At 34.3% G+C, this 24702-nt stretch overlaps 1 protein-coding gene across 1 annotated transcript in view; it reads right to left on the bottom strand.

The window, feature by feature from the left end:
* Positions 1–431: 431 nt before the first annotated feature.
* LOC132545708 (protocadherin Fat 4-like) overlaps positions 432–24702 on the bottom strand; it is a 53270-nt gene continuing 28999 nt past the window's right edge. The window contains exons 44-78 of the mRNA XM_060209397.1: positions 23604–23813; positions 23340–23431; positions 22460–22619; positions 22162–22258; positions 20932–21059; positions 20566–20693; positions 19759–19934; positions 19001–19236; positions 18764–18843; positions 18226–18307; positions 17586–17711; positions 16229–16438; positions 15965–16056; positions 15085–15244; positions 14787–14883; positions 13553–13680; positions 13189–13316; positions 12382–12557; positions 11954–12189; positions 11593–11669; positions 11284–11368; positions 10765–10890; positions 10454–10515; positions 9462–9723; positions 8921–9133; positions 8057–8151; positions 7591–7753; positions 6737–6851; positions 6193–6308; positions 5341–5471; positions 4861–5045; positions 4021–4256; positions 2996–3173; positions 2095–2234; positions 432–1799 (exon numbers count right to left, since the gene is read on the bottom strand). Of these exons, the coding sequence (XP_060065380.1) occupies positions 432–1799; positions 2095–2234; positions 2996–3173; positions 4021–4256; positions 4861–5045; positions 5341–5471; positions 6193–6308; positions 6737–6851; positions 7591–7753; positions 8057–8151; positions 8921–9133; positions 9462–9723; positions 10454–10515; positions 10765–10890; positions 11284–11368; positions 11593–11669; positions 11954–12189; positions 12382–12557; positions 13189–13316; positions 13553–13680; positions 14787–14883; positions 15085–15244; positions 15965–16056; positions 16229–16438; positions 17586–17711; positions 18226–18307; positions 18764–18843; positions 19001–19236; positions 19759–19934; positions 20566–20693; positions 20932–21059; positions 22162–22258; positions 22460–22619; positions 23340–23431; positions 23604–23813 (6294 nt within the window). The remainder of the gene's footprint in view (positions 1800–2094; positions 2235–2995; positions 3174–4020; positions 4257–4860; positions 5046–5340; positions 5472–6192; positions 6309–6736; positions 6852–7590; positions 7754–8056; positions 8152–8920; positions 9134–9461; positions 9724–10453; positions 10516–10764; positions 10891–11283; positions 11369–11592; positions 11670–11953; positions 12190–12381; positions 12558–13188; positions 13317–13552; positions 13681–14786; positions 14884–15084; positions 15245–15964; positions 16057–16228; positions 16439–17585; positions 17712–18225; positions 18308–18763; positions 18844–19000; positions 19237–19758; positions 19935–20565; positions 20694–20931; positions 21060–22161; positions 22259–22459; positions 22620–23339; positions 23432–23603; positions 23814–24702) is intronic.

Raw genomic sequence — 24702 nt, forward strand, 5'->3', positions numbered from 1 at the left:
CAAAGATGAACATGCTCCTGCGCTGTTTGTGGCGGTCACAGTTAATATGATATTGGGTGATGCTTCACGATCCAATAAAGCCGTCGCCATAATCAGTCCCTGTGATATTAAAATACATCGAGCATCGATTATTGTGATATATCATAACGGTTTTTATCATCAACAAACAGATTGTCCTTTGGCAATAAATACACCTGGTCTTATTATCCTCGAACTTTTCAAGTGTCTCCGTGTAAATAATTTTTTTCATATTTTGCACTAGTTTTCTTGAATTTTTGTGTATGGATCATGATTGTGTTGACATGTTGGTATTTTCTTTCTTTTTTTTTCTTCACCGAAATAATATTTCGGTCAAACGCTAATATATTTCAGATAAGTATCGACTTCAACATAGTATATGTGTTATTTTTGTGTTTCATTTCATTTTTATTTTATATCTTTTCACTTTGTATACCACATGAGTATATACGTACTGTTGAATTTCCAATCCGAAAACCCTTGGTATGGGGACCTTGGCTGGTCAGTTGGTACGATATGTCCCCTGTATTTTCTGTCGTTGTATTGACATCTGCTATATATACTGGAACAGGTGTATTTTCTGGTATTTTAACGTGAATATAAGTAGAATTTTTATCAAACACTGGCTTCCCTTTTGTTCCAGTGGATAAACGAAGAGTTGTACTATCGTTTAAGCCACCGCGATCAGTAACAACAAACTGCAGTACCACAGTCTGAATGGAACTTGCTGTCACATTTCGAGATGCGTATATTTTCCCTGTCGTTGCGTTCACATGGAAAGTGTCGTTTTGATTCAAAAGAGTGTAAGTGAGCTTGTGGAACGGACTAGAATAATCTGGATCACTTGCCGTTACTATGCCCACTAAATCACCTGCTTTGACATTTTCTACACTACACACACTAGTAACATTTTTAACGAAATGTGGTCTTTCGTTCACATCGAAAACATAAACACGGACAACGGTTGTGTCTGTTTTAAAATCGTCAGCTTGGTCTCTAGCTTCCACAACTAAATCATAATCCGGTGAATCTTTAAAGTCTAATGATCCATTGATGTAAATGAAACCAGTTGTTTTATTAATGATAAATTGTCCATGATTTCCAGATAGAATTGTGTAGTGTACGGTACCAGCAGGTCCACATTTGTCCGTTCCTCCACAGTCGGCATCTGTCGCAGATACATTAACAATACTGTCGGTATAGAGTTTGTGTTCACTTACATTCACTGTGTATTGTGTATCTTTAAATACTGGCGCATAGTGATTTGACGTATCAATTCTAATATCTATCTGCGTGGAGTTAGATTTCGGGGGTTCTCCGTAATCTACTACATGTACATTCATAGTGTAATTGCAGTTTACGCAAAAATGTGCATGTGCATTGGCTACCGTCACAACACCAGTTCGGCTGTTTATAACAAAATCACCCTCGGCTTCTGACAGAAAGAATGTGAAGCCCAAGTTTGATATATCGTTGTCCTTGGCCCATACCGTCAACACGTAACTCCCGTCTCTGGCGTTTTGTGGAATAACTGCATTATAAGACGTACTGTTAAACGCTGGGGTGTTGTCATTGACGTCCGTCACATTGACAATGAGTAGCTGTGATCGCATATGTCCAATAACTCCGTCAGAAACAGATATTTTCAAGAAATATGATTCAATATCTTCTGCATTAAGTTGGGAATTGGTTTGCAATGTCCAGTTATCAAAACCAAACCTTGAGTTGTTTACTGATAATGTCACGTTTTCAAAAGAAGTATCGGGATCAAACACAAAAATCTGAAACATAATAGTGAATTACATTTGTATCAATTGAAACATAAATCCATCATAGCGTTAAATACTGAAGAAATGATTAAATGCCAAAATAACATTTATTTTGTTCAGTCTGCATAAGTAATAATATTGAACATCAAAGTGGATAATGGCAAGCACAAACATAATTATTGACCACATCGGTTTTAGAATTATCTAGTATTAAGCTGACAATAAACATTCATCACCCCGGCCATTGAAATACCATAGAAATTATTTTTAATGCTTTAGCTGCATGAAAAAACAATGACACTCAAACCTTCAGTATAGAGGTTCCGGCTGGCTCGTTTTCCTTAACAACTCCGAACGATGTTTCTGTTATAAATGAAGGAGCTACGTCGTCTTCATCCGTCACATTAACCTCAACTATAGCTTGACTGGATCGTGCAGGTGATCCACCTTATACATTAGATAAAAATCTAGGCTTAATATAGAGTTGACATGGAAATAAACTAATTGAGTAGTACTGTCCATATACAATTCGGATTAAGAAACTAGCAAGCAACCTTTGCGATAGTTCACTGAGTAGATGCAACTGCTCGATAGTTCAAAAACGGTATGCATTTTTTCTGATAATACAAATATAAGATACAACAGTAAAATGATGAAATAGATTTGTACTGTTGTGACAGTACAGTTAAATGAACCACTAACCATTGGTCACCTCTACTTCAAATATATATACACCTGCTGTCGTGATAGAACACTGATCTACTCACCTCCAGTCACCTCTTCAACTAATATGTACATTTGCTGTCGCGATAGTACATTGATCTACTAACCACCAGTCACCTCTACCACTAATATGTACATTTGCTGTCGTGATAGTACACTGATCTACTTACCTCAAGCCACCTCTACCACTAATATGTACATTTGCTGTCGTGTTAGGACACTGATCTACTTACCTCCAGTCACATCTACCACTAATATGTACATTTGCTGTCGTGATAGTACACTGATCTACTTACCTCCAGTCACCTCTACCACTATTATATACATTTGCTGTCGTGATAGTACACTGATCTACTCACCTCCAGTCACCTCTACCACTAATATGTACATTTGCTGTCGTGTAAGGACACTGATCTACTTACCTCCAGTCTCCTCTACCACTAATATGTACATTTGTTGTCATTATATCTCCATGATCTACTTACCGTCGGTCACCTCTATCACCAATATGTATTCCTTCTGTCGCTCGTAGTCCAAGCATGTTTTATTGAGGACGGAAATCTCCCCAGACGTGGTGTTAATCCCGAAAGTTCCACACTTATCATTGCCGCCCTCTATGCTATACCCCAGACTTGACATGCTATCCTCATCGAAGGCTCGTACCTGTTATCATACACCACTTATATATGAGTCTACGACGACATAACGTCTTTTGTGTCGACAATTTACACAAATCAATGCATTCGGACAATTATATTAGTATCATATTTCCACAGTAGTCCAAGATTTCAGAAGGCCATTTCATATTTCATAAAATATATTTCTCTTATTAGAAAATGTTTTTTTATATTAAGTGTTTTTGTACAGTATCGAAATTAGATATAGCGTATAAGGTTCAAAATAAAACATTCAAATCATTTTATAACAGTCAAATGCGTTTTTTCTATTCACCAATCAATGTTTTCCATACATGAAATTATTCAAGTAAAAATCGGAACATAAAACACTCGTTGCAAAAGGTAAAGTACCTGTAGAAAACATGAACCTTGCCGAATTTCACATTGAACAACAAAATAGAATATGACATTATGATAACATGACAAATATTGTAAAACATTGTTTGTATTATCAAATAAAGGACCGCTCGAAGTAAAATGATAATAAAGCAAGAAACTGGAAGAGTAAGCGTCTTCAGCTTCATCGACGACACCTGCCATGTAAACCTTGGTCAATCCAAGTTAGAAAGGTCACGTTCTCAAATGATAACAAGGTATACAACAACAAAACCCACAGGCAAACTGACGAACATCAAACATTGAAATTGAAAATGGTCTGACAAACTTAATAAATAAAAGTTATGGCAAAATACATTTGAAAGATTAAAATATATTTAACACTTAAATGAAACGCATCAACAAGTCCACCCAAAGCAAATCACATACATGAATAGATATCAAATCACTCGTTACATGGCGTTTTCTGGACTGAGATACGTGTGAGATATGGATACCTGAATAAGAGGCTGACCAGTCGCCGTGTTCTCTCTGATGCTTTTTCTGTAGGTAGAGCTATTGAATAGAGGAGTATTGTCGTTCACGTTCAATACACTGACGGTGACAGTAGCTGTTACACTGTTCGTACCGTCCGAAGCTGTCACTGCATCAGTTAGAACACGTTGTTCCGGGTTTTCATAATCAAGTATAACAGAGGTGAATATATCACCAGTTGTCTTATCGATCTGTATCACTGAAACAGTACAGAAACAGTAATAAAGGAGTTTTATTCAACACTTACTGTAAATAATAAAGACAACAATTGTAAGACTGTACTACGTCCATAACGTATTAGTAATGTACCTGGTTTCATAAGGAAATATCATACAGAGAAGACGCTGTGAAGCATAATGTAACACTACACTAGTAGCACAATATAAATACTCTATCGGGACAATTTAGATATTTCATGTCTAATAATAACCTTTGTTTTAAAGAAAAACGTATGTGATCAAGGGAAACAAGTATTGCAATTATAATCTGATTTTAGTTGTGTAAAACAGTTCGTATATTAAATATAAAATATAAACTTTATTTATTTTACAACAATTGCGAAACAAGTTATGTCAACTTATACTAATCACTCTTGTTGGCCCGGATGTAAGCGCGCGAGGGGTCTTATTGTGGGAGGAAACCGGAGTACCCGGGGAAAACCCACGTGGTCCGGCAGGTGGCCCCTTACCTTTTCACGTCCGTTCCGGGAATCGAACCCCGGTCGGCTTGCGCCACCGGACCACCCTATATTACAATGTTTAAGTACAATGTTAAGGTTTAATGATATTTTCGACTGTACTAACATTTGGACTCCGACAGAGAAAATGTTAGTCTGCCATAGATATCGTCATCCAAGTCTGTAGCCGAAACATGTCCCACAAAATATTGCTTCTGCTCTTCCTCCGGTATCTCAAACATGTACGTCTGGTTCGAGAAGATAGGATATTCATCGTTGGCATTCTGAATCTCTACTGACACGATAGTAGATCTACAATTACAAATAAATCAATGTATAAAACCGTCTGGTATATATTCAGAAACAACATAGTAGTCAAAGGTAGATGTAACTAGAAAAGTATTAGGAAGTCCAACAGTGAAGTCCGTTTGGTCGTTACGTGAGGATTTCTCAATACATAGCCACCTCATGCTAATATCTCTAATATTCTGATTATCTTGTCTTTTTTATTATTTCCAAGTCCAGGCATATATACAAGGCCATGACAACACTTTACACCATACTGTTACTATTGTCATTTTTTATGTCTTATTATCTTCATATTTACCCCGTCAGCTGAGGCGAACCTTTATCCAAAGCCATCACAACGATATCAAAATGTCGCACTCCACGATCATAGTCCAGGAGTGTCGAATTTTTAACCAGTATATCTCCATTTTCGGAGTCCACTTCAAATATCTGCAGAGCAACGAATAGGAGCAAAACATTTTTTTGGTGTCTAGTAAAGCAATATTTCACAATGAGACATGAGATTTACTAGACTTCATGCAATGTTGTAGTAAAGGTAAACATGTAAACAAAGTAGGCCTAAATACGGTACTCTGCGATTAGAATAGAGAAGAATACTACGTAGTCTTTCAATAAGTACCAAACAAAAATTTGATAAGTGAATACGAAAAGGTTGATTGAAACCATTCGGAGGCAAAATCGGAAGAAAGGAAAGATTATTGGAAAATAATGAATAAAACCATGTATCCTAACAGAAAACAAGTTAATCAATTATATACGTTTATCAAATAAGTGTTACGTTCCACTGAATAATTCGTACTGAGAAACTAACCACTAAAATATACCAACGAGCTGTAAAATGTCGTACTTCATATTGCTAATGAAATATAATATCACAGGAAAGAGCACAAAATTATCAATACACATAGGCGATTCCTAAACCAGGATATGAATTTAAGAACGGAAGAGGATGCAAGCATGGACGCCGTAATTATAATATTGTATCAAAGTTACAATCCGAACAACAAATTCAAGACATTGTTCACGATAGTATCAATCTGAGTGAGTTCCTCTCATATCCTGAAACACCGTAATATTGTTTAGTATACAGTTTCCATTTACTACGCTCGTGTAAATTTACGGCGGACAGATAGTAATATATGTACATTACCCGAGACGTGTTAGCTAATGTGTATGTCAGTATATCACCAGCATCAGCATCACTAGCCTTCACTTTACAACCGAACTCTCCTGTCACGTTCTCTAGTACTGAGCACATCGTTATTCCTGCAATATAGACAAAAACTGATTAGAGATAAGTGGAATCGCTAGACAATTTATATAACGTTTATTAGATAAATTAAAGCATTGTTCATGATTTCCTGCTTCTACCGAGAATAAATGACAATTGAACAGGAACTTAGAGGGATTTTCAAACACACATCCAGCGCATCACTAATTTGTCTACTACATAACTGACTAAAAGAAAGGGAGCAGTTGTCAGAGCTTGGTGTGTAATGTAGAAATGCATGCTAATGTTTTAGCATGTCTAAAGAAGAAATGCACACATGATCTTTAAGAAATTACTTCAAAAACAAACAATAAGAAGAAAACCATCGATGTATTAGCGCTGAACATTGACACAAAAGACCATACATTCTTTGGATTATTTTATCCGAAAATTATTTTATACACATTCTGGTTGTTGCATTCACCTGATGTAAAAATAGGCGTGTTGTCGTTGATGTTCTGTATATGAATATTCACGTCTGCGATGGCATTGTGTTGTTTGTTATCATTTATGTTCAGGTGACCATCGCTAGCAGATATCTACAAGGAAAAAAATTCCGTTTGGTACATTTGATGCTAACACATCAGATCGTTTTTCATGTAGATAGGTAGCATTTGTGAAATAAATTAAGTAACCACGACCTTGAGACATTAACAATTTATAGTATAACAAGTTAATACCACCACAGCGATATTAGTTAGGAAGTTTGATAAAACAAACTTTAATACCACCACTGCGATATTAGTAAGGAAGTTTGATAAAACAAACTTTAATACCACCACAGCGATATTAGTTAGGAAGTTTGATCAAACAAACTTTAATACCACCACAGCGATATTAGTTAGGAAGTTTGATCAAACAAACTTTAATACCACCACAGCGATATTAGTTAGGAAGATTGATAAAACAAACTTTAATACCACCACAGCGATATTAGTTAGGAAGATTGATAAAACAAACTTTAACACCACCACAGCGATGTTAGTTAGGAAGTTTGATCAAACAAACTTTACATACTGGAAATGATTTTTCCATAGGTTTTCTTCTGATTCCCGATCGAGAAATAAATACTTTGCAATCACAACGGTAGGTATAGTTTTGAGCAAAATGATACCCGCAAAGTCTGTATAGTGATATGATAAATTGATATTGCCATATCAGCATGTTCATAAGTTTCATATAAATGTAAATCACACTATCAGGTCTCTGATTTCATGATAAGTGATTATAAAACAATTTTACTACAGTGGTAATACTGTAGGCAAGTTCAGTACTCACTGTTAGAGATAAAATCTTTTCCCTTTCATAGTCTAAAGGTGATTTAAGCCACAGGCGGCCAGTGTTGTGATTAATGGCGAAGTATGAGCTGCCGTTTCCCTGCACTATTGTGTAAGTTACCGTGTTGAATTCAGCACTAGTGTCTGCATCCGTGGCGTTAATTCTATCGAAACAAACATTAACGGTTAACATAAGTTGACTTTACTGTAGAATTCAGGAACTGTTAGAAGTATGAAAGTGCAGTCATATTTCGTGAAAATTATAATTGTGTAAAAAAGCTTAAAAGTGTCCTTTATTATACTATTAAATGCAAATATGCACTACACATGATTCTTTAGCATCTAAACCATCGCAAACTTTCACGCGTAACAATTAAAATATCTTATTGTGAACATTAAATATGTTAAATATACATATATATGAGAAGTCATATCTTGACAGAATCGTTTGGTTGTAGAGCAGATACCCGGGTGTAAAGTAAAGCTCTCCTAGAGTATGGTTTTCCAGCAAATCTAGTGTATATAAGGTGCTTTCAAACACTGGATTGTGGTCGTTTACATCCTGCAAGAACAACGAATTATGAAGAAAAATACATTCAAATAGTGAAACTGATACGACTTTATAACTTATTGCACAGATAACAGAAACAAAAACAACATTAGTACATTGTATAGTTAACGCTATCCAGGATACCAATATGCCATAGAAACGCATAGATTGAACCAGAATAATAAGTTGAACACAGAAACAAGCAAAATAATGCCGACGTATGAACAGAGATAAGGTAAATACACGTGTTAATTAAGTGATGTTGTAATGAATCAACATTTAGACCAAAGTCTATATCAAGAACAAATAAATCGATACCAAATAAAAAAAAACTAAACTAAAGTGATGAAATAGTAATTTAAAACGAAATCTCTCTGTACCTTTCAATATCATTACGGTTCATGTTCACGCAAGCATAAAATATTTTGTTTACCTATGAAAGATCAGGTGACTCTGTAGTCGATATACCGATGTCATATATTTTTAGAACCGTTTAGGTGAACCATTTCTTTCCTCGCTCATGTTTGTTATTTGATGACTCATTACTCCGAATACTCAGCTACACATTTCATTTTGACAAGGTTGCCGGATTGAAGTATATTACTTGTCTACTTAATATTCACGGTCGCGTGTGACGAAACGACTGTTGGAGAGCACAGTGATAACTTTTCAATTCATTACCACCAGTGGCTGCATAAATATTATACTTATCATACATTATCTATTCCGTCACCACTGATGTGACCACTAGGTGGAGCTAGCGATAGTGTTATTTACTTACCTGGACATGGACACTGATGGTCTGGATGTTGTTGTCGGTTGAAATCCCCTCATACTTTTCCACATTAACAGCCTCTATGGTTATGTTGTACATTCCCACGTCTAGGTCGCCCTGACATTCCAGAGAGTAATTATTCTTTATATTGAATATACCAGTTCCTTCGATTATTTTGAACCAGGTTTGCTTGTTTTTTCCTTCATCTTTATCGACAACCTGAAAATATATTTACGTTTCTTAAAGATAATATCACTGTTCTTGATGATTTCAAATACAAGATACATAATTTTTTAGCAATAAGCATAATTTGATACAATCCGCCTTATCTTTGTAAGACCCTTAACCGATATTATCACTTGTCCTTGAGTTCATGTTTTTGTTCATGATTCTCTAAAAAGGAAAAAAATATAAAAACTTTAAGTAGAATTGTTATTGTCAGAGCAAAATATTGTTACTATCTGACACAAACTGAAAGGTAACCATTACGTATTCAAAACCACCACCCTAGATGTAAAATAGAATTCAGCAGATACGGTTAACTGACCGTGAGATTGTGAAGTGGTGATGGACATTGTCCCTCTGCGATGGTATAGGAAACAGACGATTGTACAAATGTGGGTTGGTGGTCATTCACATCGTTGATGCTGACAATAACGAGCGTGGTACCAGTAAGTTGCGGTGATCCTGTGTCCACAGCCATAACGATCAGTTCTACCTGATCATCTCTCACAGAAGGACTTTCTCTGTCCAGTACTCCCACCGTATAGATATCACCACTCGTTGAATTAATAGTGACGTTGGACGACCTGACAACGACAGAACATCGAAACATACAATAAAAATGTCACTTATTCTGAAATTTCTCATTAATGTTTATCTTATTTGTGTAGTCGTCTTGGATATCGTACTTCTTTTCTTATTATTAAAAATACGTGAATTGTATTATCCTTTTGCTAAAACATTTAAAACATTGTACAAAAGACACACAACAAAGTTATAAATAAGATAAAGCAGAGCCAAAATTATTGATTACATGCATCATACAGCTGTATTGTTCTTCTTGGCTCGTCAGTAATGCAAAGGGCCTTCACTTCAAAGACTTTGAAGCGAGTGACGAAAAATCCAAAGTGATCAAAATATCAAGTCAAGATGGGAAAGTACTTAAACTGCATAATTCAATAGATTTTGTAATTTACACATATTTCATAATTTCAAAAGAACGTCTAGTACATGTTTATGTTTTGAACTGTGCCGCTATCCGAATGAATTAAAACTCCGTCACCTTATACTGTAGTGATCATAGACACGTTCGTGGAGATCACACGTGACACCATAATGTACTCTCACTTTGGCAAGATATTATCACATATCAACATTGTTGACATAAACGTATCATTGAAAATGTTTCATACAAACTTCGTCCTTGATTCCCTGTTGACGATGTGAAGGATGCTATATATGATTGAGTTTCTGTTATGTTACTTGGAAATTTTAATCCACTGTTGTATGCTAGACAGTTTTATTCTGTTGACTTACCACAAAGTCGGCACCATGTAAAACAGTTGCTTGTTTATAGGATCAATGTCTTCATCTGTGGCCTAAAATTTACATGACTTAATATGAATATATTGATATTATGTTACAATAAACAGTTTTTTATAAAAGAAATAGTTAAACTTTAGAAGAGAATGAAAGTGGAAATCATTATCAATGTTTTTTCATCGTAACAGCAATTGTCATTGTGCATATACACAGCAAACCAACTCTTCAAAATTAAATTTTGCTTGATGAACATCAATAATTGGTTTAACTAGAAGGTCAACAGCATTTCAATATATATAACTTACTTTTACATTTCCAACGAAAATGTTGTTCTGTTCTTCGACGACATTAAACGTATAAGTGGAATTCTCAAACCTTGGAAGATTGTTGTCAACATCAGTCACATGCACGGTCACTGTACCAGTCTCCATCTAACACAACCATTATAATCACATTAGAACTTATCTAGAGCACTGCAGATGTATTCGGCAGTTTGAATAACAAGATTGTGTAAGTTACAAGTTTATTTTCATCTCACTTATTGAAACTATCTTGGATTAGAGAAAAAACATACATAACTGATCAATGGTCAGTTCTTTCAAACTGAATATCATAATGACAAAACTAATAAAAACAAATTGATAGACCAACTAGTTGACTGTTTATCAGTTTTTATTCTAGAAAAAATCAACGGTCGGTGTTATTATGATCAATTTAACCTGGTCTGTTTCCTTTGTACATGTGTATCTTAGATATTTTGCCTTAATTGTCTACGATATCATTTGAATGCCTATGAAGAACATTGGCTGTTATCAAATACTCACATGTACCCCATCGCTTACACTGACATCAAATTCGAATGTTGTTGTTGCACTTGAATTGACATGTCCTTTAATCCTTACTAATCCACTAAATATAAAATAATTGTCAATACCAGATCATTCAGATAAAGAAAATATTGATATTGCAATCGCTTTGTAAACTATACACAAGAACATGCGTTATTATCATTAAGCGTGACATATTACTTCAGATATTTTCACGCATAATTCCAGTGGCCTTCAGCTTTAAAGATTATGCAGCCTCAATATTTCCTGTTGATATGTATATCAGAGGACCTGTCATAAAATTACCTTGCGTTGATGATACTGATCTGTGAATCAGAAGAAATGTTGTAAAATAAAATCGAGTCCATGTCGCCATCAGTTGCCTATGGGAGACAAAACATGTATTTGACTTTCTGCTAATGGCAAAATGAAATCAGCTTTAGATAATTGAATCGTCCTGAATTTTATGAAAGAATTGGCTCGAATCAGTAGGTTAAATTAATATGCTAAAGAAACCATTTCATAAACTCCAATTCAGAACGATCAGAATTTATTAAATATAATAAAGGATTACTATACCACTCTAAAGACCATACTGCTTGAAAAACCTATCAGTGAAATATTACCATACAGACATGTAGAATGCAGATCCTTGAACACATCTTACTTGGATATAGAATGATGGGTTTTCCATGTCCTCCGATATCGTCGGATTTAAGGAAGAATTGATGAAGACAGGGACTTCGTCGTTGACATTTGTTACAGCAACAGAAATTGGCCACGTAGCATTATATTCACCATCAGTTACGGTAACATGCACGTGTATCAGTCGATTGCTGTTATTTTCGTAATCGAATTTCCTCGTAGATAACAGTATTCCGGTGTTATTTTGGATTAGGAAATCTAGAAAAAATGAGTGATACCTAATAAGATATCTATTAACGTTAAAAATACTTGGTATCCAATAAATGATGTGTTCTAAGAGGAAATCCGCGAAGTTTAATTAATTACAGTTTCATATACGCGATACCATGTTTTAGAATCATCTCTGTCTGTGACATGTTTAACGATACAATGATATGTCATAATTCTTACTTGTATTATCATCCAAAGAAAATACTAAAACACTGCTGATATCAACGTCAGTGGCGAATACGGCTCCAATCGACGTGTTGGCGGGTAGATTCTCCTCAATGCTGAAGTGACTTGGGCCATGAATAACAGGCGGATTGTCGTTTATGTCCTTTAAAAAAACTTCTACCACGGCAGATCTTCAAATGTAAAAACATAATCAGGTCACATCTGCAGAATAATATGCATGATGATTACACATATCGAAGACAATATGTTGTCTGTATCCAATAATTTTTCAGCAAATTACTTTCCAGGCCTTTCTGGACTATTTCAATTGGAACATTTTTTTCTTTTGTAATGAAAATATCACAATGTTACTTAAGTACAAGTTTTCTTTCGTATGGGAGCTGATCAAATTTTACAGCTTCCTCTTTAATGTAATCGTATCCTGGTTTGTTTATAGTAACTTACTAGGTGTATGTCAGTTTAGGTACAGATTTGGATAAATATCATACAAATTCAATCAGTTAACTGGTTGAGAGAGGAAATTGGACACTATCACAAACAAATTTTGAACACTAGGGCTGCAGTCAATCAAAATATATGTAAATGAATAATTATTTTTTCGTGCCATTATTGGGTCAAATTTTGTGGAAATCTTCTATTAATGATACCATGTTATTTTAAAAACATGTATTCACGTTAGAGTCACAACTTTAATGTAACAATCATTATTATTGCTATGAAAACCTATGCACAGGTAGTAATTGTCATCGAGAATACATCGCGCATATCTATCATAGTATATTATGTTCCCAAAATACCTACCCGTTCTTTCTGGGACTGCCATTATCTGTAGCCAATATCTTCAATATGTAAGTTCGTACACCTGTATCATAATCCAGAAGCGACCTGGGGCTAATAACGCCGGTTGAATTTTCAATTTTGAAAACAGACTGGAAGTCCAGAAAGAAAGTGTCATAATATATAACATCACCAATTACAGAAAATTAGAAGAAAGTTTAGTGCTTAATATTCACTGTTCAAATAAATGAAAAAAAGTGATATGCATGCTATCAGATTAGGAGATGTAAATCTAAATCATATTCATGTCCTATGTCCACTGTAATATGTTTTCGTAATAATACAATGAACTAACTTTACAGAAGACAATATACTCTGAATAAGTTACCTTCATGGGACCCTGTATTGAATACGATATTATTCCATTTTTCCCATCGTCCTCGTCGGTGGCATTAACATCTAAATTGCATGTGATTGATGTTGTGGCATTCTCGAAGACTGTGCAGTTATAGATGGCTGTAAAGTAATGCAATATGTGAATTAAAAAAAAAAAAAACTAAATAAAGACTTATTTCATCCCCGAAATCTTAACCTTGATACCGATCATATAATCTTATATATCATATGACATCTTTCAAAACAATTTATTTTTCAGATCTCCACACCAACACACCTCATTTTCATCTGAAAGAACGCCTTTTTTCTCTTGTAATGGGATATTTCTCTTCCAAGAAAGGGGAACGGATGTACACCTATATGGTTGCAATTTCATCAGAAGCATATTTCGTGAAAATACGTCGAGATCAAAGAAGAAATTTAACGGAGGAAGAATTCATCAAAATGATCGAGCATTTGGTTGACAACATCTTCTTCATTCCAAACCACTATTATCATACTAGGGGAACTTACTTTTGCCCCTCTGTTGTCTGATTTATTTAATTATTGGTTGTTTTCTATACAAATAACAGATCACAAAGGCCTCGGAAATCAAGGAAACGACAGTCTCCTCTATAACAGGGATACATCTTATGCCGAACATTGATTGCTCTGCACCAAGCTTTTTGACAACCACGATGATTTCAATTTCCCTATTTTCTTTTCTTTTTTTCTGGATAGCGGCATCCTCGCATTTCTTACATATGGTGGTTATATATGACAATTGATTTGATATTCAAGGCTTTGTTCCCAGTATCATGATTTTCATTAAAGATTTCGTCAACTGACATACAAACCCATGGAATAGCTTTTCAAAGACAAAGGCCTGGATAATCATGTGGACGTTTTACGGTAGTCATAGCGTTCTCGTGGAGTAATATTCTATTTCTGAGTTTAAACAATGGAATAATTACTCAGAGATTGGTTTATATAGCGGAGTGATCACACAAGGAAATGTCTGGAGTGATACAGATGACAAAATAGCAGGACAGCGAAGATTGATGATATATCAAAAGAGTGATGAAATAATACAGGGATCAGTGCTGAGACAAGGAACCGAGAAATACATAAAACCGAGTCATTGGTGCTGATAAAATAAGCCGCTGAATGATAGTGTTGGATTAGTAGAAACATTAATGATAATACAGGACTAAATTATAATGGCTCCAAAAAGGATAAACACGAACCTGACGAAAACACAGGGGCGTGGTCGTTGACATCTAGGACTTTAACACTAACGTTGACGCTGACTTGGTGTGCAATGTCTCCATCACTCGCTATCACCTGAATAAACCATTATCCTTTTGTAAAACATTGTCATGTTGCACAAATAAATATGTATTCGATATGAAAGTATAAATACTACGAAATACAACAAAAATTGTTGTAAATCTGATTAATTGATATTTTGGCAAAGACAACAAAATATATGTTTTTATTTAGGGATATCTATCTTTTTCTTCACGGATAGCTTGGTTTACGTACCTGAAAATTTACACGCTTTTCCTTCTCATAGTCAAGTGGTTTTATAAGTCGTAGTGCAGCACTTTCTGGATCAATTTCAAAGTAGTCATTTCGACCCGCCATAGAGTAGGTGACGGTGTTATACTCCTGAGACTTATCTAGATCTTGTGCATATATGTGGCTAGGACAAACAATAGTAGTAATATAACGTTAACTGTTATCAATATCTGTGAGAAAATGCAGCTACCTGTCAATTCATCATATGGGATGTAGTTTCAAACTAAGAGAAAATTCTTTTGCTTCTAAATATATTATAAATTGCACCGATGCATTGTCAAATAAGACATCAATACAGATTGTTTGATTAACGGCAAACATATATGTACAAGGGTTAAAATTATCACCTTCCTGAAAAAAACGCATATATTAACTATCACCTACATTAAGATTGAAATGTTACAGAGTCGGTAGCAGTAGTCACTAAAATTATATCAAATTTTAAATGAAATAAAGAGGATGACTTTATAATTAGCATCGTGAAAATACAGTAAAAATGTCACAAACTTTAAATAACTTCCAGAAAAAAATGGAAAAAGCATAACCATTCTGTATTTATCGCTGAAACGCATACTGATTAATACTCAATTCACATGAAATATTAATCTATGATATTTCTAATATATTTTTATCTCCCGACTTACGTACAAACTACATGTACGTTTGTAGTTTAAACAATCGAATAAGAGTAAATAATTTATGATATCAGATATCAATATGATATCAATGCATGACGAACTTAATTAGAAAAACTGATTTACAGTCACAGTTTCGTTCTTGAAAAGGGATATATGACTGAATTTTGTGAGGGTTTAAAAATAGGTGAAAAGTTTGTATATACTACCTTTTATTCACTAAATGTCCGACCTGGAAATCTTCTGCTAATGAAAATTCGTAGGATGTCTGGTTAAACATTGGGCTTTGATCATTGATATCCTGGAAAAAAACCCAGAACATTACATCAAATAAACTGCTTTTTCGTTTCTATTTTAATTTTAAATTATTTACATACAACTCTGTTTTAAAATCATATCGATTGATTTCCTCCATTTTGCGATCAGCAAAATGTTTTGAAAAGGTCATTCCTAATTATTTAACTCGAACAAACCTTGACGTATATAAAGACCGTCATTGTGCCGTTTTCCAGTTCTGGTGGTATATATGGAACAGTGTTGAAGGCAATGATTTTCGCCTCATACACCCCGTATGTCAACGGGGCCGTAGATATCAGTGTTCCGTGTATTATCTCAAGTGAGGTGGCGTTAGTTTGTACAATGTACTGGACATTTCTGTTCTCACCTTCATCTTCATCATATGCCTGAAATTGAATAGAACTCTCATGTGAAGTACATCTATTACTATTGCCAAAATTATCTGTAATTTTTTTTTTTTAAATCCTTTATCTTAATGTTCTTACCTCTATCGTAACTGATAGGTTTCCTCCTTCGACACTGGTTATGTTCATTAAGTTGTTACTGAAGTGAGGCGCGTGGTCGTTAACGTCATTCACCTTTATACATACTGTGACTACAGACATCAGAGAAGGCGTTCCTAAATATTGTGCCATTACCAGTAATGTAATTTCATTGGAAGTTGAGGTTAAGTTTTCTCTGTCCAATGCCGCTATGATGTGTATCTGTCCTGTTTGGTTTATTGCAAAGGTACTATTCCTGTAAGAAATTATAATGCTTAAATATTGACGATGAGAAATGGCATGTAATTTTGTTACAGATACGAGTGAATTGACAATAAAACTGACACGATCGAAAATATCTTGTTCCATATAACACATATGCTTTATCATGAAATGCACAGTGATTTGTGACAGTGGACAATCTAATTTAATCCATCTAGATAATATAACTTAAAGAAAACATAATTGTATTTTGGTAATAAAGGTCTATAGGTTATTACCATGGTGGCAATGTTGAATACCGCACCCTGCCATTGTCACCAAGATCTTCGTCGATTGCCTGGTAAAATATGCCATGTAATGAACGATTTAACATATTGATAGATCACAAATATTATAATACGTATTCTTATGAAGTAGAATATCAATTAGATACTTGATATTCTTTAAGCATTTTATGTCGATTTTCTGTTTTAACAGCATAAAACTAGGAAACTACTTGTTTTGCTATGTTGAAATGAAAAGAAATTACATTCTCCCATTTACAAATTTAACAACTTCTGAAACTAAATTATGTTACTGGGTGTGTGCCGGGAAAGGTTTAGTAAAAGAAGAAATCTCAGTTATAATCAAAATAGTATATAGAATAACTCCTTTTAGATTAACATCAAAATAACGGCATTCAATTCTTTAAACTCCAAAATGTGATTTTACCAACATAGCTATACAAACACATTCGGCAATTGTAAAGGCAACCTTCCTCACATAATAGTAATCACACTTTAAATACGATAGAAAAAAACTTAATTGACAGATCATTGTGCTGCCTTACCTTCACTTGGCCTACTATGATATCTTCCTCTTCTTCATCGACATCAAACGTATAAGTGGAATTTTCGAACCTTGGGACATTGTCATTAACAAAAATAACTTGTACAGTGGCAGTGGCACTGACTATCTGTAACAGGACAGTGACATAATGATTTGATGTATTATCATACTTTTAAAAATAAGCCTGTAAATCACTGCATTACCAATAAGCGTTAGAAATCTGAAAATATGATACCGAAACAAGAAGGTTTATCTATTAATCCAACGAATTTGTGTTGACATATGACATTACCTATACGAGACACTGTAAGAAAATTACAGATATGATGAACATTTCTACCTCAAGGAAGAGACAATATCAGAAGGAATGGATAATAACATGAATACCACCACAGCGCAGTATGATTGAAAATTTTATTTAGGAATGTTTTTCATCACAATATGGATCTCCAACTATTATATAGTTGGTAGCTTGCATGTGAGCAACTGCATATCCGTGTGTTTTGACGATTTCTCTTTGTTTGAAAGAGGTCATTTAGAATTAACTGACCTGATCATATTCATACACAATGGAGCCGAATATAATTTAAATCAGTTCGTATATGAAAGTATTTGACCCAGGATCCAACTTAAGTACTCACATGTTTTCCATCCGACACACTGACATTGAAAGCGATATCCTTGTCCAATGAACTGATTGACCCTCCGATCGTTACTAAGCCACTGGTAGAAAATAATGCACTTGATCATTGCCTCATGGAATTTATGTTTGAACATTCATTGTTGTATTGCATTGTCATCTACGCGTGATATAGATGAGTGTATCTTGACATCCCAATCAGATAATGCCATTACACTATGACGACATCAACCAAAGTTCGTTAAAACCATTAGACATTTCCTGGCTATTTCGACACCAGCAACACTTATCGTCTGATCAACAAAATGATTATTTGTACAAACATGGCAGGAAATCTTCTCGATTCCAACAAATCTCTTGTACACATAAGATGCCAATAAATGTTGGTTATTTTTACCATTCTGACCTAAAGGTTTTACTTCTTTGGGAGTAAAACCAATATTCATTACATTGACATACGAATAGTAACGATATACAGTGTATAATTGTCTCTATCAGAGTTTGGTAAATCATTTATTCGTCACTTGCTAATCCCTTACCTTGATCTTGTTATGTTAATATGTGGGAAATTTGAGGAGATGTTGTAAGACAGCGTAGAGTCAATATCAGCATCCGTCGCCTGTGTTAAAGAACATGTATTTGTCATGTCTGTTAAACAGCGAATGGACAAAACACGATCAGTGTAAAGTGGATATACAATCAATCTGTACAACAAGTCAACATTTGTTATACACTGATTCAGTGAAGATCATTACTCTATGCCATGCACTTCTTACCTGAATATAAAACGAAGGGCTATCCATGTCCTGTGATATTGTCGGATTTAAGGAAGAACGATCGAAGACAGGAATCTCGTCGTTGACATTCGTTATAGCTACAGAAATGGTTAATTCATCACTTTGTAAACCATCAGAAACAGTAACAATCACCTCCATCATCCGATCGATTTTCTTTTCGTAATCAAACTTCCTTTTTGTGAATAGTGCCCCGGTGTCGTTTTGAATATGGAAATCTGTTAATAAATAGTATATTTACATTTGCGCGGCCACTAAGTATGTGACAATTACCCCTAAGAACTCAATAGACTCTGGAAACAAGAATGTGTATATGGCATTGGGTAGAACATTATGTGTGAAGTAATCCGAACAACGGACGCTGATTCGCGGAAGTGGAACCGGGGTGTGAACATCATACTATACAAATATATCAAATATATTTTTTTCTTGCAATTTATTGGTCTCTCAATATCGATTGGGTCAGCTGGTAATCATAGATCATTTGAATTGAGTTACCACACCACGTAATTAGACGTCAACAAAACAAATAAACAAAACAAAAAAATAAAATAAAAACAAAACAAAAAACAATAAAACAAAAAAATAGAGGAAAAGTACAATGAGACTGAAGAAAAAGGCAGGACATTAATTCAATATGACAATCTTTAAATTGAAAGTAATCACATGTTTTATATTTATCTCTGTCTATGACATGTTTAATGATACAATTGATACAATTATAAAGCCACACATCTTACTTGTATTATTTGACAATGAAAAGACTAAAACACTGCTAATATCAACGTCAGTGGCGAATACGTTCCCAATCAACGTGTTGGCGGATAGATTCTCCTCAATGCTGAAGTGACTTGGGCCATGAATAACAGGCGGGTTGTCGTTCTTGTCATTTATAGAAACTTCTACCACGGCAGATCTTCAAATGTAAAAATATAATCAGGTCATATCTGCAGAATGATAGGCATGATGATTAACACATATCGCCGACATTATGTTGTCTGTATCAAATAATTTTTCAGCAAATTACTTTCCAGGCCTTTCTGGACTATTTCAATTGGAATATTTTTTTCTTTTGTAATGAAAATATCACAATGTTACTTAAGTACAAGTTTTCTTTCGTATGGGAGCTGATCAAATTTTACAGCTTCCTCTTTAATGTAATCGTATCCTGGTTTGTTTATAGTAACTTACTAGGTGTATGTCAGTTTAGGTACAGATTTGGATAAATATCATACAAATTCAATCAGTTAACTGGTTGAGAGAGGAAATCGGACACTATCACAAACAAATTTTGAGCACTAGGGCTGCAGTCAATCAAAATATATGTAAATGAATAATTATTTTTTCGTGTCATTATTGGGTCAAATTTTGTGGAAATCTTCTATTAATGATACCATGTTATTTTAAAAACATGTATTCACGTTAGAGTCACAACTTTAATGTAACAATCATTATTATTGCTATGAAAAACTATGCACAGGTAGTAATTGTCATCGAGAATACATCGCGCATATCTATCATAGTATATTATGTTCCCAAATACCTACCCGTTCTTTCTGGGACTGCCATTATCTGTAGCCAATATCTTCAATATGTAAGTTCGTACACCTGTATCATAATCCAAAAGCGACCTGGGGCTAATAACGCCGGTTGAATTTTCAATTTTGAAAACAGACTGGAAGTCCAGAAAGAAAGTGTCATAATATATAACATCACCAATTACAGAAAATTAGAAGAAAGTTTAGTGCTTAATATTCACTGTTCAAATAAATGAAAAAAAAAGTGATATGCATGCTATCAGATTAGGAGATGTAAATCTAAATCATATTCATGTCCTATGTCCACTGTAATATGTTTTCGTAATAATACAATGAACTAACTTTACAGAAGACAATATACTCTGAATAAGTTACCTTCATGGGACCCTGTATTGAATACGATATTATTCCATTTTCCCCATCGTCCTCGTCGGTGGCATTAACATCTAAATTGCATGTGATTGATGTTGTGGCATTCTCGAAGACTGTGCAGTTATAGATGGCTGTAAAGTAATGCAATATGTGAATTAAAAAAAAAACTAAATAAAGACTTATTTCATCCCCGAAATCTTAACCTTGATACCGATCATATAATTTTATATATCATATGACATCTTTCAAAACAATTTATTTTCCAGATCTCCACACCAACACACCTCATTTTCATCTGAAAGAACGCCTTTTTTCTCTTGTAATGGGATATTTCTCTTCCAAGAAAGGGGAACGGATGTACACCTATATGGTTGCAATTTCATCAGAAGCATATTTCGTGAAAATACGTCGAGATCAAAGAAGAAATTTAACGGAGGAAGAATTCATCAAAATGATCGAGCATTTGGTTGACAACATCTTCTTCGTTCCAAACCACTATTATCATACTAGGGGAACTTACTTTTGCCCCTCTGTTGTCTGATTTATTTAATTATTGGTTGTTTTCTATACAAATAACAGATCACAAAGGCCTCGGAAATCAAGGAAACGACAGTCTCCTCTATAACAGGGATACATCTTATGCCGAACATTGATTGCTCTGCACCAAGCTTTTTGACAACCACGATAATTTCAATTTCCTTATTTTCTTTTCTTTTTTTCTGGATAGCGGCATCCTCGCATTTCTTACATATGGTGGTTATATATGACAATTGATTTGATATTCAAGGCTTTGTTCCCAGTATCATGATTTTCGTTAAAGATTTCGTCAACTGACATACAAACCCATGGAATAGCTTTTCAAAGACAAAGGCATGGATAATCATGTGGACGTTTTACGGTAGTCATAGCGTTCTCGTGGAGTAATATTCTATTTCTGAGTTTAAACAATGGAATAATTACTCAGAGATTGGTTTATATAGCGGAGTGATCACACAAGGAAATGTCTGGAGTGATACAGATGACAAAATAGCAGGACAGCGAAGATTGATGATATATCAAAAGAGTGATGAAATAATACAGGGATCAGTGCTGAGACAAGGAACCGAGAAATACATAAAACCGAGTCATTGGTGCTGATAAAATAAGCCGCTGAATGATAGTGTTGGATTAGTAGAAACATTAATGATAATACAGGACTAAATTATAATGGCTCCAAAAAGGATAAACACGAACCTGACGAAAACACAGGGGCGTGGTCGTTGACATCTAGGACTTTAACACTAACGTTGACGCTGACTTGGTGTGCAATGTCTCCATCACTCGCTATCACCTGAATAAACCATTATCCTTTTGTAAAACATTGTCATGTTGCACAAATAAATATGTATTCGATATGAAAGTATAAATACTACGAAATACAACAAAAATTGTTGTAAATCTGATTAATTGATATTTTGGCAAAGACAACAAAATATATGTTTTTATTTAGGGATATCTATCTTTTTCTTCACGGATAGCTTGGTTTACGTACCTGAAAATTTACACGCTTTTCCTTCTCATAGTCAAGTGGTTTTATAAGTCGTAGTGCAGCACTTTCTGGATCAATTTCAAAGTAGTCATTTCGACCCGCCATAGAGTAGGTGACGGTGTTATACTCCTGAGACTTATCTAGATCTTGTGCATATATGTGGCTAGGACAAACAATAGTAGTAATATAACGTTAACTGTTATCAATATCTGTGAGAAAATGCAGCTACCTGTCAATTCATCATATGGGATGTAGTTTCAAACTAAGAGAAAATTCTTTTGCTTCTAAATATATTATAAATTGCACCGATGCATTGTCAAATAAGACATCAATACAGATTGTTTGATTAACGGCAAACATATATGTACAAGGGTTAAAATTATCACCTTCCTGAAAAAAACGCATATATTAACTATCAACTACATTAAGATTGAAATGTTACAGAGTCGGTAGCAGTAGTCACTAAAATTATATCAAATTTTAAATGAAATAAAGAGGATGACTTTATAATTAGCATCGTGAAAATACAGTAAAAATGTCACAAACTTTAAATAACTTCCAGAAAAAAATGGAAAAAGCATAACCATTCTGTATTTATCGCTGAAACGCATACTGATTAATACTCAATTCACATGAAATATTAATCTATGATATTTCTAATATATTTTTATCTCCCGACTTACGTACAAACTACATGTACGTTTGTAGTTTAAACAATCGAATAAGAGTAAATAATTTATGATATCAGATATCAATATGATATCAATGCATGACGAACTTAATTAGAAAAACTGATTTACAGTCACAGTTTCGTTCTTGAAAAGGGATATATGACTGAATTTTGTGAGGGTTTAAAAATAGGTGAAAAGTTTGTATATACTACCTTTTATTCACTAAATGTCCGACCTGGAAATCTTCTGCTAATGAAAATTCGTAGGATGTCTGGTTAAACATTGGGCTTTGATCATTGATATCCTGGAAAAAAACCCAGAACATTACATCAAATAAACTGCTTTTTCGTTTCTATTTTAATTTTAAATTATTTACATACAACTCTGTTTTAAAATCATATCGATTGATTTCCTCCATTTTGCGATCAGCAAAATGTTTTGAAAAGGTCATTCCTAATTATTTAACTCGAACAAACCTTGACGTATATAAAGACCGTCATTGTGCCGTTTTCCAGTTCTGGTGGTATATATGGAACAGTGTTGAAGGCAATGATTTTCGCCTCATACACCCCGTATGTCAACGGGGCCGTAGATATCAGTGTTCCGTGTATTATCTCAAGTGAGGTGGCGTTAGTTTGTACAATGTACTGGACATTTCTGTTCTCACCTTCATCTTCATCATATGCCTGAAATTGAATAGAACTCTCATGTGAAGTACATCTATTACTATTGCCAAAATTATCTGTAATTTTTTTTTTTAAATCCTTTATCTTAATGTTCTTACCTCTATCGTAACTGATAGGTTTCCTCCTTCGACACTGGTTATGTTCATTAAGTTGTTACTGAAGTGAGGCGCGTGGTCGTTAACGTCATTCACCTTTATACATACTGTGACTACAGACATCAGAGAAGGCGTTCCTAAATCTTGTGCCATTACCAGTAATGTAATTTCATTGGAAGTTGAGGTTAAGTTTTCTCTGTCCAATGCCGCTATGATGTGTATCTGTCCTGTTTGGTTTATTGCAAAGGTACTATTCCTGTAAGAAATTATAATGCTTAAATATTGACGATGAGAAATGGCATGTAATTTTGTTACAGATACGAGTGAATTGACAATAAAACTGACACGATCGAAAATATCTTGTTCCATATAACACATATGCTTTATCATGAAATGCACAGTGATTTGTGACAGTGGACAATCTAATTTAATCCATCTAGATAATATAACTTAAAGAAAACATAATTGTATTTTGGTAATAAAGGTCTATAGGTTATTACCATGGTGGCAATGTTGAATACCGCACCCTGCCATTGTCACCAAGATCTTCGTCGATTGCCTGGTAAAATATGCCATGTAATGAACGATTTAACATATTGATAGATCACAAATATTATAATACGTATTCTTATGAAGTAGAATATCAATTAGATACTTGATATTCTTTAAGCATTTTATGTCGATTTTCTGTTTTAACAGCATAAAACTAGGAAACTACTTGTTTTGCTATGTTGAAATGAAAAGAAATTACATTCTCCCATTTACAAATTTAACAACTTCTGAAACTAAATTAT

The sequence above is a fragment of the Ylistrum balloti genome, unplaced genomic scaffold (assembly GCF_031769215.1).
Source record: "Ylistrum balloti isolate Yb309-2 unplaced genomic scaffold, AGI_CSIRO_Ybal_v1 Utg369852, whole genome shotgun sequence".
Classification (NCBI taxonomy): Eukaryota; Metazoa; Mollusca; class Bivalvia; order Pectinida; family Pectinidae; genus Ylistrum; species Ylistrum balloti.